The sequence below is a fragment of a genome, unplaced genomic scaffold, assembly GCF_019419815.1.
Source record: "Pyrus x bretschneideri cultivar Hongxiangsu unplaced genomic scaffold, Pyrus_bretschneideri_v1 Contig45, whole genome shotgun sequence".
NCBI lineage: Eukaryota > Viridiplantae > Streptophyta > Magnoliopsida > Rosales > Rosaceae > Pyrus > Pyrus x bretschneideri.
Genome location: NW_025999779.1, coordinates 3,434,074 through 3,453,713, shown reverse-complemented (window position 1 = coordinate 3,453,713; position 19,640 = coordinate 3,434,074). Strand labels below are relative to the sequence as shown.

Sequence of the window (19,640 nt, the reverse complement as noted above, 5' to 3'; positions counted from 1 at the left end):
CGCATCTTCTACACGTGTCAAGCACATGTCTACGACGCGCCTTGAAGTGGGGGCATTTGTAGACATCGAAATTTCAGTAAAACAAATGTTCACTAATGCATTAAAGTTTTGACGTGTCAAGGCATACATGGCATACGCCACGTGTTGTACAAATTGTACACATGGCGTGTGACTCAACAAAATAGGAAGAAATACCCTTGAAGGATTAAACAAGTTTTTCTTCTCATTTTGGGCAATGACAAGGCAAGTACATTTCAATCCATTGAGGATCAAAACAAGTTTTTCTTCTCATGTTGGGCAATGACAAGGCAAGCACACTTCAATCCATTACGGATCAAAGTAAGTTTTTCTCATTTGGGCAATGACAAAGCATACACATTTCAAGTTTAAAATGGTGTTAAGTGGGAAATTAGGCCATAAGTTACACCACTTCAAGTTTAAAATGGTATTAAGTGGGAGTTTAGGCCATAAGTTACACCACTTCAAGTTTAAAATGGTATTAAGTGGGAAATTAGGCCATAAGTTACACCACTTCAATTTCAATATTGCATTAAGTGGGAAAATTAGGCAATGGTGCTTGGAAAGGAAAAAAATATTTTTGTGGTGGTGATTCATTCTCAAAGCCTATAAATAGGCTTCTCCATCAAGGTATCAAGCATCAACCAATTCACAAATACATTTCTCTACTCCAAAATTAGAAGAGGAATTCCCCAAATCCTTGAAGCTTTGAAACTCCAAAGCTTCCAACCATCCAAATTCCCAAGAATTCTGAAGGATCAAGAAAGCTCTCTTCGTTCTTCGTTAAATCCTCTTTCAAGATCAAGCCCCGACGGCCCTTGAAGAAGGTGTTCATCGTTCATCCTAAGATCAAGCCCCAACGGCCCTTTGAATCAACAGCACAAACAAATCCACACATCCAATCGTTCTTCAAGATTTAGCCCAACGGCCCTTGAAGATCCGCTCATCCATCAACCTTCAAGATCAAGCCCCGACGGCCCTTGAAGAAAGTGTTCATCCGTTCATCCTAAGCATAAGCCCCCAACGGCCCTTTGGATCAACAACCTCAACAAATCCACACATCCAATCGTTCTTCAAGATTAAGCCCAAAAGCCCTTGAAGATCCGCTCATCCATCAACCTTCAAGATCAAGCCCAAAAGCCCTTGAAGAAATCCACACAACCATTATTCAAGATCAAGCCCCGACGGCCCTTGAAGAAAGTGTTCATCCGTTCATCAACTGTTCATCCTAAGCTCAAGCCCCAACGGCCCTTTGGATCAACAACCTCAACAAATCCACACACTTTAAGATCAAGCCCAAAAGCCCTTGAAGAAAACCAACTGTTCATTCAAGATCAAGCCTCGACGGCCCTTGAAGAAAACTAACCGTTCTTCAACATCAAGCCCAAAAGCTCTTGAAGATTCGCTCATCCATCAAATCCTTCTTCAAGATCAAGCCCAAAAGCCCCCTTGAAGAAAACCAACTGTTCATTCAAGATCAAGCCTCGACGGCCCTTGAAGAAAACTAACCGTTCTTCAAGATCAAGCCCAAAAGCCCTTGAAGATCCGCTCATCCATCAACCTTCAAGATCAAGCCCAAAAGCCCTTGAAGAAATCCACACAACCATTATTCAAGATCAAGCCCCGACGACCCTTGAAGAAAGTGTTCATCCGTTCATCAACTGTTCATCCTTAGATCAAGCCCCGACGGCCCTTTGGATCAACAACTCATCCACAAACCTACACCCTACGAAGATAGAATCAGAGGACCAAATTTGAGAGAGATCGTAACCCCAAAATCATTAAACACAAAAAATATTATTTTGTACACGTTATTCTTGTTTCTTGTTTCAAGGAACTTTCGTGTTCACAGATACTTCTGCTTTTAAAGAAGTAGCTTTCCATAGGTTTAATTTTGAACTGGGCTGGGGGGTTTCTTCTACCAGAGTTGCGCCAAATGTCTGAATTTACTCTTTTTATCTGGAGTTGAACTTGATTCAAGGGTGGTGGACACTTGATCTTGAATCGGACTTGTGATTTCTTCAAGGTCATCGAGGCTTATTCTTAAATGGAATGGGACCATGAGCAGTTTCACGAGACAAGTGATACTCGGCTCCGTCGGGGATGAATCGGCATTTGTAGTTCACCATGCTTTAGAGAGCCGACTCAAGAATTTGAGGGTCAAAACAAGTCTATCAAATCTAAAGTACATTCGACCCTGATGATATGAGATACTTTTGCATTTGAAGAAGTAGCTGATGAATCGGCATGTGTTTTTTTTTTTTTTTTTTTTTGTTGTGTTTGTCTCCACATGCTTTGATGCATCATTTTCACTTACCTTATCTGTTCTTTAGGCAGATGTCGTTTCTTCTTAGGAAGTACATCAACAGTTGAAGATGAGTACTCGAGAGTAAGGCTAGGTAAGCAATCAGGGAAGGTCCAGGTAGTCGATTCTAGATCGGAAGGTTGATTCCATGTGCCGGCTGATTGCTCTCTTTCTTCTTGTCCTGCAGGGAAAAACAAGGACAAAGAAAAGGACAGGGAGAAAGCATGATATGAGATAGTTTTGCTCTGGTATGACTTGTTTGCGGAGGTATTCCCGAGGAAAAAGAAAACCTGAGTATTTTGAAAGGCTTTGTTGGGAATGCACTCTCGGAGGTGAGAAAGGGTTAGGCATTTGGTGCTAGTCTGCCTTACTATGGAGGACGAATGTCGACATATATAGGAATTTCCCAACAACAAGTAGTGGCACTATTCTTTTACTATTGTCGACAACCATTGGGTAATTGAAACAGTAAGATTCACGTGTTTTCAACTTTATCAGAAATCTTTGACAAAGTTGCTCGTGATTTCTGCAAAGCTGAGGTTGCGTATGAAATGTGATGACAAATCCGGAAAAGCTGGTCTTTTGAAATTTGGAGAGCGGTGCCTCTTCGATCTCTGAATAAGTGGCCTTGTTGCCTCTTTGATTCCTGAACAAGCGGCCCCGCTTTTGGAGAGGTGCCTCTTTGATTTCTGAACGACCATGCTGCCTTCTCGATTTCTGAACAGGCTATGTTGCCTCTTCTTTTTATAGAGGCATTAATCGTGTTCCAAAAACACACTTAGAGAGTTGCTGCTTGTAGGAATTTCCCTCCTCTTGTATTTCTAAGAACTCGATTTACACGACTTCTTCTTCCTTCATCATTCCTGCAAATGGTTTGCCCATCTGACTGTCGTCTTGATTTGAATGTTGAGGAAGACGCTGACATGTCTTCTCAAGACAACATATGACACCCATCATTCTTATCCCCTAACGGTTCTCTTACAGTTGGGGACTCTGTGATGAAGAATGACATAACCGCCACGGTGGTTGCTAGAAATCTTCTCACCTTAAAAGATAACAAGATCATTTCCAAGCGGTCTGATGAGCTGGCTGTTCAAGACTCTTTGGCTTTCAGTGTTCAGTGTGTGAGCTCTGTATCGAACATGGGCTAATGCCTTATTGCTCGAACTCGCCAAGTTGAATCCTTGATGGCTGAGGTGGCGAGCCTTAAGCAAGAGATTAGAAGGCTCTGGCACGAGAATATAGAGTTGCACATACTTGCCAATAGTTACTCAACGAGCATGAAGAGAAAGCTTGACCAGCTTCAGGAATCCGAAAGTCGGATTCAGAATGACCATCATATGTTTGTAGGTTTACTCCAGATGCACCTATTGCCTTCGTCCTCTGGAGTTTTACCAAGTGTTGAGGCTCCTAACAATCAACCTTCGACCCCTCTTCTTCATGGAGTTCCGCCGAGGAATGAGGCTCCACCTGATCAATGAAGGCTTTTTCCTTTATTTTATTTTATTTTATTATTATTATTATTTTTAAAATTTTATTATTTTTAATATTATTATTATTATTTTTTGTATACACATATCTGTAATTTCTCAGAGATATTAAAAAATAAGCTTTATTTCACTCAGTGTACATTTTGTTTATTTATTTATTTATTTATTATTATTATATTATTATTTATTTTATTTATTTATTTTTTTGGTTATGTAAATTCTAGATTTGTTGTGAAAATGGATGGTGAATGGAAGGTAAATGAATGCTCACTATGTAGTAGATGTTATAGGTGAAGTAAGTGGATGATGTAGGTGAAATGAATGGAGATTTTAGGTGAAATGGGTGGATGATGTAGGTGAAGTAAGTGAATATTGTAGGTGAAATGAGTGGAGGTTGTAGGTGAAATGAGTGGATGTAGGTGAAATAAGTGGAGATTGTAGGTGAAGTAAGTAGATGTTGTAGGTGAAATGAGTGAAAATTGTAGGTGAAGTAAGTGGATGTTGTAGGTAAAATGAGTGGAGGTTGTAGGTGAAGTAAGTGGATGATGTAGGTGAAATGAGTGAAGATTGTACGTGAAGTAAGTGGATGTTGTAGGTGAAATGAGTGGATGTTGTAGATGAAATGAGTGAAGATTGTAGATGAAGTAAGTGGATGTTGTAGGTGAAATGAGTGGATGTTGTAGGTGAAGTAAATGGATAATGTAGGTGAAATAAGTGGATGTTGTAGGTGAAATGAGTGGAGGTTGTAGGTGAAGTAAGTGGTGGTTTTTTATTTGTCATTTTGCATCTTCATTTTCCTATACAAGAAAGACCAAATGTATAAGGAAGTATACATCTTCTACATATATCTCTCTCTTGCCATGCACATTGTCCTTGCTGCCGTCACCATGAGTCTTGGTGCTTAGAGCTTGTTACAGTGCGTCATTTTTACCGTGTGGGGTTGTGCAAAAGACTGCAGCGAGTTTATGTTATGTAGTGCCTTTTGGTATTAACTTTCTTCGGTGGTGACGTCAACGTGCCTCTTGCCGCCGCTTGGAGCTTGTTGCAGTGCGTCACTTTTACCGTGTGGGGTTGTGCAAAAGACTGCAGTGAGTTTATGTTGTGTAGTGCCTTTTGGTCACAACTTTCCTCGGTGGTGACATTGTCGTGCCTCTTGCCGCTGCTTGGAACTTGTTGCAATGCGTCATTTTTACTGTGTAGGGTTGTGCAAAAGACTGCAGCGAGTTTATGCTGTGTAGTGCCTTTTGGTCACAACTTTCCTCAAGTGTGATGTTGTTGTGCCTCTTGCTGCTGCTTGGAGCTTGTTGTAGTGCGTCACTTTTACCATGTGAGGTTGTGCAAAAGATTGCAGCGAGTTTATGCTGTGTAGTGCCTTTTGGTCATAACTTTCCTCGGTGGTGACGTTGCCGTGCCTCTTGCCGCTGCTTGGAGCTTGTTGCAGTGTGTCACTTTTACCGTGTGGGGTTGTGCAAAAAACTGCAGTGAGTTTATGCTATGTAGTGTCTTTTGGTCACAACTTTCCTCGGTGGTAACGTTGCCATGTGGTGCTGTGCAACAGACTGCAGCGAGGTTTTGTAGAAGCTGTTGCTATCATCCATACTGTGGAGCACGACGTGGTCTGTGAAGAAGTGGGATAGAAGATGGAAGCATCACGACTTCAAGGTGTTCTCTCAAAGCAGGAAGCTTCACTTTCTTAGCATCAAAAGGAGATTTTACGCCTAGAGCAAGGGAAATGTGTGGCTATGGAAGTGCCTACCTTGTCTCACACCGATGTGGAGGCTTTGAAGACTTAGAAGGCTTGCTAGAAGATCGTCGCCGTATTTTTAGGGACACAACTTTCAAATGGTGTCTTCCATTTTTTGTACAAGCCCCTGTTTTTTTTTTTTTTTTTTTTTTGGGTAATAAGGCTTTGTAACCAAATTCTTCTTTTAAAGAAATAAAATATTCACATTTTGAATTTGCTCTTTATTCTTGGAAGTGTTTGTGTTTTTTGTTAATGATGCGACTGTACTTGAAGTTTTGAAGTTTCAAGTTACCTACGTACCCTCGGTTAAGGAGGGATCAAGTCATAACGTAGTTCAAATGAGGGATGGACTGCTTTTGATGGTTTTAAAGGTAGTGATTTTGATGATGATTTTGCCCCCATACAGTTTATGCTCTTGAGGGCCAGAAGCATTTGTTGTCGCCTTTTACGCTCGTGCATACAAGGAATTTTTGGTGACGTTTGCAGTTTCAGCTCGTACAGGCAAGGAGTTTTTGGTGCCGTTTGCAGTTTCAGCTCGTGCAGGCAAGGAGCGTTCATTATCGTCTTTTAGGCTCGTGCGAACGAGGAGCTTTATGAATTTGTCAAACAATCTTGGAGAGGCATTCCTTGCAATCTTCATAGCAAAAAGTCTTGACCGAGTGATTGAAGAAGTCTTTGGGTAAGAAATTGCGCATTGTGATGGCAACAGACGATCTACGTCTCACAATTTCATCATCCTTAACACTTTCATGTAGCTTTGGAGGTTGACGAGAGCTGTTTTCCCCTCTTCCGATTGGTGAACTTGTGAAGAAGACGCATGCTTTTTATGCATTTTCTTTGGAGTGACATGAGTTCATCCTTCAACTTCACTTCACTTGACTGACATGGTTTTGGAGCATGCCCCCAACGATTGAGGTGAAGATTTTGAGTCGAAATAGCCAGAAGTGACGATGATATAGTTTGACTTTACCACATCGTCAAGATCTAGCTCGATGATTCCTTTCTGAGCCAGCTTTATGATGAGATCTTTCAGCACAAAGCACTTTTTCGTCGGATAACTGATGAAATGGTGGAATTTACAGTACCTTGGACTGTCAGTACGATTCATCTCTTCCGACTGTCTGCACTCAGGTAGGTCGATCACCTTCTTGTCAAGCAAGTCTTTTAACATGGCAACCACATCAAAGTTGGGGAATGGATAAGTCTTCTCCTCAAGCTCCTTCAAAGTGTGTCTACGCATCTCTTGATCACCAAAAACTTCGGTTTGAATCACCTTACCTCGTGTAGAGATTTTGATTGGAGTTTTGTTGACCGTCATTGCTTCTTTGGTGGGTTTCCATACAGCCTTATCCATCTTGCCACCAAAACTTTGTCATTCTTGTATTCGGCGATCAGTTCTTTCTTTCCATGATGGGCAATGCTTAACTCCATATCATGGGACCGCTGGCTAACTCCTCAAAGGTTCATGGTTTGATGCCTTGAAGGATGTAGTGTAGTCCCCACTGCATGCCTTGAACGCACATCTCAATGGTGAAGGTTTCAGAAAGCTGATCTTTGCAATCAAGACTTAATGAACGCCATCTATCGATGTAGTCGACGATAGGTTCATCCTTTCATTGTTTCGTACTGGTCAGCTCCAGCATGCTCACAATACGGCAAGTGTTGTAGAAACGATTGAGGAATTCCCTTTCTAGCTAGTCCCAACTGTTGATAGACTCGGGCTCAAGGTCGGTGTACCAGTCAAAGGCGTTACCTTTTAGCGAGCGCACGAACTGCTTGACGAGGTAGTCTCCTTCCGTCCCAGCATTGTTGCAAGTTTCAATGAAATGGGCGATATGTTGCTTTGGCTTTCCCTTTCCGTCAAACGGCATGAACTTTGGTGGTTGATATCCTGACGACATACGCAAGCTATTAATACTTTTGATGTATGGCTTTGAGTATAGCATTGCATCTTGCGAAATGTTTCTCACCTGTGCTCTCTGATGATGTTGGCAATCATGTTCTGAAGCTGCTGGATGGAAAAAGATCTCATGAGAGCCATTGCTTGGTCTGGCTCCGGCTTCTCTACGTCTTTCTCCACCAGAGGCTCATCTTTTTCGTTGGTTTCTCTCTTTAGTGGATTAAGTTTCGGGTCGCGGTCAACTTTTTTGTCATGCTGCGCCTCCAATCGATTAATGAGTACGATGATTTGCAAGTCTTTCTCCTCCGCGGTCCTTGTGAACCTTGCAATTGCTTTACTCATTTGAGCCAGTTATTCTTTAATAGAGGTAACGCCGATGGTCATGACTTGTGCAACCAATAGGCATAACTTTCCTTTAGACATCCAGGGTGCTGACGAAGAACCCCATTGCCCATTTTGAGATGTTATCTTGTGCGCCTCAGCAGCATGCTTCGGTGCCCCTAACAAGGTCAGGTTGATGACAGACTTGCGCCTTTGATGCTTCCCTTGCTCGCTTAGCGGTACCAATTTTGAAGTGGCATGTTGAGAAGTGGTTGTGGCGCCAATGGATGCTTCATTCGTGGCGGAAGTGCTCAGGCTTCTAGCCTTGGTGGTTGCAAGAACGACTTGTCCCTTGCTTGATGCCATTGATTTTGGAGGTGTGCTTTGGTTTTTCGGAACGGAGAAAGAGATGAGAGGTAGAAATTATCCCACTGGGCGTGCCAAATTTGTAAACACGAAAATTTCTTGAAACAAGAACACGTGTACAAAATAATATTTTGTATTAATGATTTTGGGGTTATAATCTCTTAGTAATTTGGTCCTCTGATTCTATCTCCGTAAGATGTTGGTTTGTTGACGTGTTGTTGATCCAAGGGATGTCGAGGCTTGATCTTGGATAAACAGTTGGAAGTTTCTTCAAGGGCTGTGAAGAACAAGGATGAACAGATCTTCAAGGGCTTTTGGGCTTGATCTTGAAGTTGATCCAAATGACCGTTGGGGCTTGATCTTAGGATGAACAGGTGGGAGCTTCTTCAAGGGTCTTCAGGGCTTGATCTTTGAATAATGGTTGTGCAGATTTCTTCAAGGGCTGTCAGGCTTGATCTTGAAGGTTGATGGATGAGCGGATCTTCAAGGGCTTTTGGGCTTGATCTTGAAGAACGGTTATATGTGTGGATTTGTTGATGTTGTTGATCTAAAGGGTCGTTAGGGCTTGATCTTGGGATGAACGGATGATGAACGATGAACACTTTCTTCAAAGGCCGTCTAGACTTGATCTTGAAGAATGGTTGTGTGGATTTCTTCAAGGGCTTTTGGGCTTGATCTTGAAGGTTGATGGATGAGCGGATCTTCAAGGGCTTTTGGGCTTGAATGTGTGGATTTGTTGATGTTGTTGATCCAAAGGGTCGTTGGGGCTTGATCTCGAGATGAACGGATGATGAACAATGAACACTTTCTTCAAGGGCCGTCGGGGCTTGATCTTGAAGAATGGTTGTGCGGATTTCTTCAAGGGATTTTAGGCTTGATCTTGAAGAACGGTTAGATGTTTGGATTTGTTGATTTTGTTAATCCAAAGGACCGTGGGGGCTTGATCTTGAGATGAACGGATGATGAACGATGAATACTTTCTTCAAGGGCCGTCGGGGCTTGATATTGAGTTGGTGGAAGTTCTTTAAGGGCCGTCGATGCTTGATCTTGAAGGAGGATTTGACGAAGAAACGGAGAGACTTTCTTAATCCTTCGGGATTTGCTTGAGAGCTTTAGAGTTTCAAAGTTTCAAGGTTTTGGTGTGATATCCATTCCTCCCAAAATGAATACCTTGGCTTCCTATTTATAGAATTCCAAAACTTGATTTTTTTATTTAAATAATCAGATGAAATAAATCATTTCTGCCAGGTATTAACACGTGTCCTATTTGATGACTTTTCCGATTTATTTTGATTTTTTCGTTGAGTCTCACGCTACGTGTAAAATTTATTTGACATGTGAGCATTGAAATTTTAGTTATTTGTCAATATTCATTTCATCGAAATTTCGTTGTCTACAGACACTTTTCACAAAAACACGAAACTCTATTATATTTTTTATATTTTGATTTCATGCAACACAAGTTCATGTGTTTTGTTTTTAATTTTTTAACAAACGATATTGTCAACTTAGCCTCATACTATAATAGCAATAATGAGATTTAAATTTTCTTTTAGCGAAAATCAAACTTAAGACCTCTCACTTACAAGTTCATGTGTTTTTTTTTTTAATTTTTTAACAAACGATATTATCAACTTAGCCTCACACTATAATAGCAATAATGAAATTCAAATTTACTTTTAGCGAAAATCAAACTTAAGACCTCACTTCAAATGAAGAGGAATATCACTAGACTATAATACTAAATGACGAAATTCCCTATTAATACGAATAAAAGGAAACACTACTCCACCTGACCCAAGATTCTAGACTCCTTCCGACTTTTTTTTGCCATACCGACTGACTAGTGGCTACCAAAATGATTAGTTCACAATATTAAAAACCAATAGCAACCTCTCCGAATTCTTTTGGTGTAGATCCTGGAGATTCGTAAATCATTTATGTTCATCGTACATTGTGCTGTTAGTTTTTATCAGATACTTTTGTATTTAATTTTAAAAGTATATAAAATAATTTCTGACCGCACGATATATAATGAACGAATATGATTCACGGATTTTCGAGATCCTGACAAAAAGAATCCGGCGAGGATTTAAATTCTATTAAAAACTCGGATAAAGTCGCCATGCTCAACGCTCCTCTCTAACCGTCCGACCAACACCAAAACCCAGATCATACGAAGTTACTCAAATCCAACGGACGACAAATCAACTCCACGATACCCTATCCTGCACCGCCAAAACTCGCGCACACGAATAGTAAACAGTAACGCAATTTCGTCACTGCTGGCGACTCAACCACCGACTCACACTCCCCTATAAAAGGACCACCCGTTTTGTACATAGACAGCATTCTGCGCCAAATTCTGATTGCCACAAAAAAAGAAAAAAGCTTATTTCTGCAGAGCTCCAAAAATGGCTTACAAGTACGATTTCTCATCTTTCTGGCTAATGAAAGATATTTCTGGCTTACACAGACACCTAATGAATTTCTGATTTTTATCTTCTGGGTGTTGCAGGCATGAGGAACTTCCTCCACCGTTGGATTCCACTTCCTCCCCACCTCCTCTCTTTGACGGCACTACAAGGTTTACCTCTTTCCTCTACATTTTTGGTCTGATATGATATATCGATCAGCCGTACTGTGAAATACTATCATTTCAGCAATTCAAATTTTGTAATTTGATCATTTCAGCCAATTTTCCGAAGATAATGTACTTTTTGTGACTGTTTTCGCCATCTGTCTCGTCGAATTTCAATTTTGGTCACTGATTACCATGTTTTGATGTGTATTGGTTGCTTGTGTTTTGAAGGTTGTACGTAAATTACGCATGTCCATTTGCACAGCGGGTTTGGATCACTAGGAACTATAAGGTTTGTTTGGCTCCTCTCTTTTTTCATTCGTATTTTCTGTTTTTGGAGCTTCTGGCAAAGACCCTGTTATGATAATTCAATTTGTTTCTTTGAGAAATGATGAAAATACAAACCCCGATTGCTGAAATTAATTTTTGAAGATTTTGTCGTTGATATGTCGTCGTTATTCGATTTTAATCATTACATCAATTGGGGGATTTGTTAAATCCTCACTCCCGCCATGTTTGTTTTCTTGATTTGGTAAATTGCAAATTAATAGAATCCATATCGATTATTTTGTCTTATTGTTTGTTTTTGTTGAAATTTTTGAGTTGCAGGGTTTGCAAGACAAGATTAAGCTAGTCCCTATAAATCTTCAAAACAGGCCTGATTGGTACAAGGAAAAGGTCTACCCTGGAAACAAGGTAAAATTTTGAACAAAAATTAGGGTTCTTTCTTCTTTGCTGTCATTGATTATCTATGGGAAATTTGGTGAAGCTGGATAAATCTGTTGATCGGTTCTTTTTATAGGTGCCAGCTCTGGAGCACAATGGAAACGTCATTGGAGAAAGTCTTGATCTGATCAAATACGTTGATAGCAACTTCGAAGGGCCTTCACTTTTCCCCAAGGTAGGATATCCAGAATTGGATTGTGCCTCAAGTAACATGTCTTTGTCTATCAGAAATTTGACCAAAGTGATGCTATTTGTAGGACGATCCTGAGAGAAAAAAGTTCGGTGAAGAATTGTTAACTTACGTCGATACCTTCACGGGGTCCTTGTTTCGCTCATTCAAAGGAGACGCGGTAAAAGCAGCTGGTAAGACTTGTGAGGTTCTCCCATCAGGTGACCCATTTTGTTGATGAATTTACACTGACTGAATTTGGTTATCTGCACCAGATGAGCAGTTTGATTACTTGGAAAATACTCTTAAGAAATTTGACGACGGGCCATATTTTCTGGGTCATTTCAGTTTGGTAAGTTGAATGTACAACTATGTATGTATATCTAATAAAATGAACTAGCAAAATGTCCTTTTGTAAGCAATACAGCAACACAGAGTGGTTAAGTAATGGATAGAAACATGTGTTCTGCAGGTGGACATAGCCTATATCCCGTTTATTGAGCGATTCCAAGTCTTCTTATCAGACGTATTCAAGTATGACATCACAGCAGGGAGGCCCAAACTAGCAGCATGGTTCGAGGTACATTAACAGACCATAGAATTGCATATAGAAAGTTATGAGCTGTACTCCATGTATGGTTAATTGTCTCTCGTCTGTTGAAAAACGAACTTAAACATTTCATGAGACTAAGCTAGCTAGATGGTTAGGCAGTTTCCAAACAGAACTCTATGCTAAAAACAGACTGAGCTGGCTGATCACGTAGTTTTCGAGCAAGCACTCTTAAGCTAAAAGCACTCTGTAAACCATTATCTTAAATTCAGATTTGATAGAGCGACGAGTTCCTGTATAACATAGGATTTTTGGTAACAGATGGTGATTGTTCTGGTTATTATATATCCTTGTGCAGGAAGTCAATAAGATTGAGGCATACAAGGTAACCAAAACTGATCCAAAGGAGCTTGTTGCATTCTACAAGAAACGCTTCCTGGTACATTCTCTTTTGCTGACCTGAATACGAAATTCATGCTCAGTCGTTCTTTTTCATTCGTTATGCTGGTTTGCTAACTTCCGCGAAATACTTTTTGTTACAGGAGCAGCAGTAAACTTGTGAGCTATTCTGCTTTGGTACGTGGTATAAATAAGTGGCTCAGGCCACGCACAGATTGTTCGCCGCTCGCCGGCCTAATTATGTATGCAGATTATGTTGTCTGTTATAGACATGGACTTGTCTGGATATGGATGTGTATAAGTATCATTGTTACATCAATAAAATTCAGATCATTGTTAGTGCGGATTCTCTCGTAATCTATCAACTATTTCTTCAGAAGAGGCATTTCTTTTGCAAATGAAAGAATAATTACCAAAGAATACAGTCCAAGCCACGTTGGCCAAATTGTTTCCTATGGGCCTTCATGCAAAGGGATTCTCATTTTCTTTTTAAGGAAATAAAGATTAGTTGTGGGAGCTACTCTGCATCTAACTTTAATGATTTAACCATCTATTTCTCTTTTTTTTTTTTTTTTTTTTTTTTTTAAAAATAAGGATTAGTTGTGGGGTCTACTCTACATCTAACTTTAATGTTTCGAACCGTTGTAAGTATCAATTCATAAGTCATTTTTTACAAAAATTCAAATTAATATGAAATCATTTGTTTATTTAATTATCACGATGAAATTTCCTGTTTCCTATAGAGCAAAGTGTTTGTTAATTTTTTTGAACTCAATTAGATGTTTTAAATATTTTTTATTTAGCTAATATCTTGCAAGGATGATTTATTTGGTGCAATTTGAAAAGTAACCGGTTCAGATTATTAAAGTTCAATATATTATGGATCCCACAATTATTCTCATTTAAAAAAAGAACGGTAATCTCTTCTCTTAAAATATTCTTGTTTTCCTACATGTATTTTTTGAGTTGGAACTAGGAAGTTCTCTATATGTTTATACTACCGTCCAATAAAAACAAGGCAAAATGTGTCTAATATCATGTCGTAACGAAAAATATATATGAGATGGAGGAGTTCCAACATGTTCCATGTTATACCAAAATATGTAGTTATGTGAAAGAAAAGAATCAATGGCCACGTGTCCTGAGTTCGGAGTTAGTGTATGTGATTGAGCAATTGTTTTGGGAACCTGATTCCGTCCGGATCCATATATACTAAGCATGCTGAGCAGATGATCAGGCCATTAAAATTTGATCCAACGGTTACAACTATTATAACTTTTAGAGAGTCCCCCCGCGTTTGTAGCCGTTGGATCAAATTTCAACGGTCCGAATCATCTGCTCAGCAGGCTCAGTTTTATTGGATCGGGTTCCATTTTTTTGTGTCCTAAGTTTGGAGGTTAGCGTGAAAAAAAAAAAAAAAATCATCGTTTGTGTAATATTCTAAACAAATTTTTTTTTTTATGTATTATAAAAGTTGTAAAACTCGACGCCATCATATTAACATGTGAAGTAGTAGAACACTAGCAAGTGTTTTGCGTACACAAAAATTCTTCAAGTAATTTATTAGCGTGGACTAAATGCTTTTCTTATTGTTTAGGGAAACTAACTTTTTATCTTTTACGAAAATTACTAACTTGGAATTTACTAGCGTAGGTTAACTAGTTTTCCTTATTATTTAGAAAAACTAACTATAAATTGGAGTTAGTGATTTACTAGTTAGTTTTCCTAAATAATCTCTACTAATTAATAAAACATTCATTGTCAACTAAAACCCTCAGTTTAACCCTCTAGTTAAAAATATAAACATGAATAAGAAATATGTGGCAGAAATGTAATTTCACACAACCAAAAAAAGCCTCAAATCCTCACATATCTCTAATTAAAAAAAATAAAATAAAAAAAAAATAATAAAAAAAAAAACACTTCCCACTCCCACATTCTCTATCACTCTCTTCCTCTCTCCTTCTATTTCAAAAACAAAAAAAAATAATTTCTCACACATTTGTGTGTGCCCATATGCTAGTAAGAAATGAAAATAAACTTATTATTGTTTTCCGTTGCTATGTGTCATCTACAAGTATCATATATGTTAAACCTATTTCAATTACTAAAATCGATTTAGTAATTTCTCATAAAAGATAAAACTGTTTAACCCACAAATGAATGTTATAAGTTCTATTTCATCTACAAGTATCTTATGGCTTGTATCTTGCCACCGTAGCAAGGAGAAATTAAACATGTACAAAAGAACAACCCGCTATATAGTTTCTCGAGGAACAACACCCGCGCAAGCTCAAAACTTACTTCTTTCTTTTTTTGAGTCGAGCGATGGTGCTAGTAAGTTTGACATTAGATTAGCCATTGACAAGGTCATGCAAGAGCACATTTTTCTACCACTTGTGGTAAATGACCATTTGCACAAGCTCAAAACTTTAGAAGTAATCACTTTGGTGAGTGAAACACATAGAGAATAGTCATTCCCCCTGCACAACGTTCCCACAAACTTCAATAGTTTTTTATCGTTGAATCTGGTGGAAAACACATTTGGGGATTGCTTTGGTTTGTACTACGTATGGTTTATTTATGTATTTGAGGCTTTTATTTGGGCATTTGGATGAGGCCAAATTCGACTACCTGGAATTCGAAACAAATTGCATCACTGATTCACTGAAAAAGAACGGAGTAGAAACTGAAGCTACATGTATATAATACACAAAGACAATAAATACACTCTGAGACATTTTTGCGGAGAGGTTTACTAAATGCTATGATCTACCAACCCTAACCCTTAACGCGTGGAGGAGGAGATAGCAACATCATTAGTGCGATCTATTTTGTTGAGACTTGGTTTTAAAATCTGGTTATGAGATGAACAATCGAAGAACAAAGAATGAAAAGGATAACAATGGAAAAAAATTTGAAAAGGATTCTCACTCTTTGCAAAAAACTAGCAGAGCATATTCATTTCATCTCTCTCACTTACATAACCATTAGAATCCAAGGTGGATTGGATTCTCTCTCATACAAAAACAATCTCAGCCCTTCATCTAGCCAGTTGCTAGGATAATTACACCTAGCATTATTTGCCTTACTACAACAGAGCTGCACACTTGGTATTTTAACTCAAGTGAATACACACGTTGATACACAGCTTATTTCGTAATTAGCTATAGACTTACAATTCAACACTCCCCTTTTAGCCTAATGTTGATTTCACTCCAAGCATACTTCTGAGAAAATTGAATCTATCTTTTGCGAGTGGCTTTGTGAAGATGTCTGCCAATTGCTCTTCTATAGGATAATACACCAAGTCAATAATGCCTTCCTGCAACACATCTTTGATAAAGTGATATCTCTTGTCAATGTGCTTGATCTTTTGATGAAACACATCATTCTTGGTAATAGCAATGGCAGAAGTGTTTTCATAGTGAAGAGGGGTTGCTTAAGTTTGCAATTCTTCAAAATCCTTCATAATAAACCTTAATCATATTGCATGAGCTGTGGCTTTAGATGCACTTATGTATTTAGCCTCTGCAATTGAAAGTGCAACACAACTTTGCTTAACTGCAGCCCAAGAGAACACATCATTGCCAAAAGAGAAAGCATACCCTAATTTGTTGTCATTCAATGAACCAACCCAGTCATTATCACAATAGCCAATTAAGCAAGCTTTTCTCCCCTTCACATATTCCAGACCATAGTCTAGGGTCCCCTTGATGTATTTGAGCACCCTCTTTGCAATTCCATAATGTCTATTAGTAGGATAATGCATAAACCTAGCTAATAAAATTGTTGCATACATTATGTCTGGCCTTGTGGCAGTGAGATACAAAAGGCTTCCCACAGGTCTACTTCCATCATCTTTGGTTAGCTTCTCAATTGCTACAAGATGAGTTGTCATAAACTTTCCTTCACTTAATCCAAACTTGCTCAACAAGGAACTTGCATATTTCTTTTGGTCAATAAAGACACTTAAGTCAGTTTAAATTACTCCTATCCTAAGAAAATGATGAAGGAATCCCAAATCTGTCATCTCATACTTTCTCTTCACGTCTTCCTTGAACTCTTCTAGCATTGACTTACAACTGCCAGTGTAGACTATATCATCCACATATATAGAGACAATCAAAATGTCTACTCCCTCTTGCCTTTATGTACAGTGTTAGTTCACTCAAGCTTTTCTCAAAACCACACTGTGAGAAATAAGTGTCTATTTCTCTATACTAGGCCTTGGTGCCTGTTTTAGACCATAAAAGGCTTTATGTAGTTTGTAAACCTTGTCTTCCTTGTCTTTGACTACAAATCCTTTAGGTTGCTTAACATAGACTTCTTCTTGTAATACTTTATTCAAGAAAGCTGACTTTACATCTAACTAGTACAATTTCCAGCTCTTTGTGTAGCCAATGCTATCAGAGTCCTGATATTATCCAACCTAGCAATTGGAGCATAGGTTTCATTGTAATCCAATACAAGCTTTTGTGCATAACCCTTTGCAACCAATCTTGCTTTATTTTTAAACATGAACCATCAAGATTTAGCTTGGTTTTGTAGACCCATTTAACCCCTATGACAGGTTTTTTAGTTGGTCTATCAACAAGCTTCTATGTACCATTCTTCTCAATCATGAACAGCTCATCCTTTATTGCTTTCAACCAAGACTCATCTTGTTTAGCATCTTTATATTTCTCTGAATCCATGATACATAGATTACACTGAGCCAGTACCTCATTTAGTTTTCTCCATTTCAATGGTGTATGATCAAATGCTTGAGTATACTTCTCATTCAGACTTGAAGTACTTGTAGATTCACCTGAAAGTGAGTGACTTAGACTGAGTTCCAGAGTCCTCAATACTAAGAGCCCTTCTAGGTGAAGGTGATGTAGGTGATGCAGGAGACAACACCACACTTTCATTTCTTTCAGCACTAGCATCATCATAAGAAAATCTTCTAGTAGTAGGAGAAAATTGATTTGAATTCTCCTCCCAATTCCAAGCAGCTTCTTCATCAAAGACAATGTCTCTTGACAAGACAAGTTTCTTGGATATTGGATCAAACACCTTATACCCATTTTCACATGCCCTTCTCAAACACTTAATCTTGAATCCACTCTGCAATTTTGCCATAACTTTGAACTTTCTAAAACAATTGAATGCTTCATATTTGTATCTTAGAAAATAAACCCAAGTCATTTTGGTAAGACCATCTATCAAGAGCATGAAATACTTATTTCCAGCAATTGAATCATTTTTCCCAAGTCCACATTGATCAACATGAATGAGTTCAAGTGGAGCATTAGCCCTTTGCACTTGATTTATTGGAAACTCTTCTTTATGTTGCTTCCTATACATACACCATTATGATTTTCAAGTTGGGGTAATCCATGAACCATGTCTTTGTCTCTCAATTGCTTGAGACCACCACAATGTAGATTTTCGAGTCTCTTATGCCAAATCTCAGTAGAATGAGTGACACTTGCTTTCAATGCAATTTGATTCTTAGGTAGTAGAGTCAGTGGATAACATCTGTTCACTTTCTTCCTCACTTTAATGACTAAGCAATCCAGTGATGGACCATCAAACACACTACACATTCCACCACTAAATAACAAGAAATATCCATGTTCATCCATTTGACCAACACTGAGCAAATTCTTTTAAACCAAGAAGATACATTACTTCTCTAACATACTTTCTACCCTTGTTTGTGTCAATAACAAAATATCTCATTATTGCAACATTTACAAGATCTCTAGTTGGCATTTGAACCTTGCCTGCAATGTTGGTTCTCACATCAACAAGCAGATCCACATTCCCTATCATATGATAGCTACAACCACTGTCAATGTACCATTCTCTATTTACTTTAGTCTTAGTAGTTGCATTGTTGGCATAGAACATATTTCTAGGCACTTCCACTTGGTTTGCATGATTTGCCTTTTGCACTGCCTTTGTTGTAGTACACTCTCTAGCCTAATGCCTAAACTTATCACAATTGAAGCATTTGAGTTTCCCTTTGTGTTTGCACTCACCAAAGTGGTACTTAGAACACACCTTGCACTGAGACTTTGTAACCTCTTTGCTCATTGATTAAGATGAATTCACATTCTGGTAATTATTCACAGAAGATATTGTTGAAACTTTGGTTTTGATTCCCATTTCTTGCCCTTGGGATTCCAATTTTTCTGAAATCTGGATGAACCAGAATGAGCACCACTTTTGTTTTGTTCTTTTGGATTCACAAAGAGTGAGGCAAAAGCTCTCTCAGTTGTGTCAACATTGTGCAAATCGAACCGTTGTTCTTGGCTCTTCAAAATTGCAATAACCTCCTGCAATTCTACAATTTCCAAACATTTTGTATTTTCAATAACCAGGCATATAGGATCATATGGCTTACTAAGACTAATCAAAACCTTCTGCACAAGTCTCTCATTAGAAAGAACTTCACCAAATGTTTTCATCTGATTAATCAAATCATTTAGTCTAGTAAGGTATCCAAATAGAGTTTCATCATCACGCATTCTAGCATATTCAAACTCAAGTATAAGATTTTGCAATTTTACAAACCTCACGTGATCGCCACCATGATAGTCTCCATACATTAGATCCTATGCCATCTTAGCCGATTCAGCATTGGCAATTCGAGAAAAAAATTTGATCGGAGGCTGCATTCTGAATAATTCCTAGAGCCTTTGCATATTTCATCAACTCAGCAACCATTTCATCATCTCCCTCATCCTTCAATGATCCATCAACCTTCTTTTTCTTCTTCGAATCAAGAGTTATAGCTCACCTTTTCAACCAAATTCCACAACCCATGTGATTTGAAGATCAACAGCATCTTGATTATCTAGAACTGGTAGTTCTCACCTGAGAAAATTGGAGTTCTCACTTCCGAGCCTCTAGATCCAGACATCTTTAGTCCGAATAAGTTGAATACTCTTCTTAGATGGTAACGAAGCTCCGGTGACCTTCATCAAGCTTTGAGTGAGGTTCAATTTAGCTTTGAAAATTCACAATTTTACGCCCAAATTCAAATGATCGAACTTGGCTATAAGGCCATGTTGAGATTTG

The 19,640-nt window shown here is 38.6% G+C and overlaps 1 protein-coding gene across 1 annotated transcript; it reads left to right on the top strand.

Moving 5' to 3' along the window:
- The first annotated feature begins 10,461 nt into the window (after positions 1 to 10,461).
- Positions 10,462 to 12,915, top strand: LOC103933996 (glutathione S-transferase L3). The gene is made up of 10 exons (XM_009343697.3): positions 10,462 to 10,569; positions 10,663 to 10,731; positions 10,957 to 11,017; positions 11,335 to 11,421; positions 11,528 to 11,626; positions 11,709 to 11,814; positions 11,896 to 11,972; positions 12,093 to 12,200; positions 12,529 to 12,609; positions 12,713 to 12,915. Exons 1-10 carry the CDS (start codon positions 10,559 to 10,561, stop codon positions 12,722 to 12,724), a joined length of 711 nt encoding a protein of 236 aa, XP_009341972.2. The 5' UTR covers positions 10,462 to 10,558; the 3' UTR covers positions 12,725 to 12,915.
- Positions 12,916 to 19,640: the final 6,725 nt, after the last annotated feature.

Excerpts from the sequence above, each read along its gene's own strand:
- LOC103933996 (XM_009343697.3), top strand. Across the intron at positions 11,973-12,092 it reads TTCTGGGTCATTTCAGTTTG|GTGGACATAGCCTATATCCC; the intron begins GTAAGTTGAATG and ends TGTGTTCTGCAG. Across the intron at positions 12,201-12,528 it reads AACTAGCAGCATGGTTCGAG|GAAGTCAATAAGATTGAGGC; the intron begins GTACATTAACAG and ends ATCCTTGTGCAG.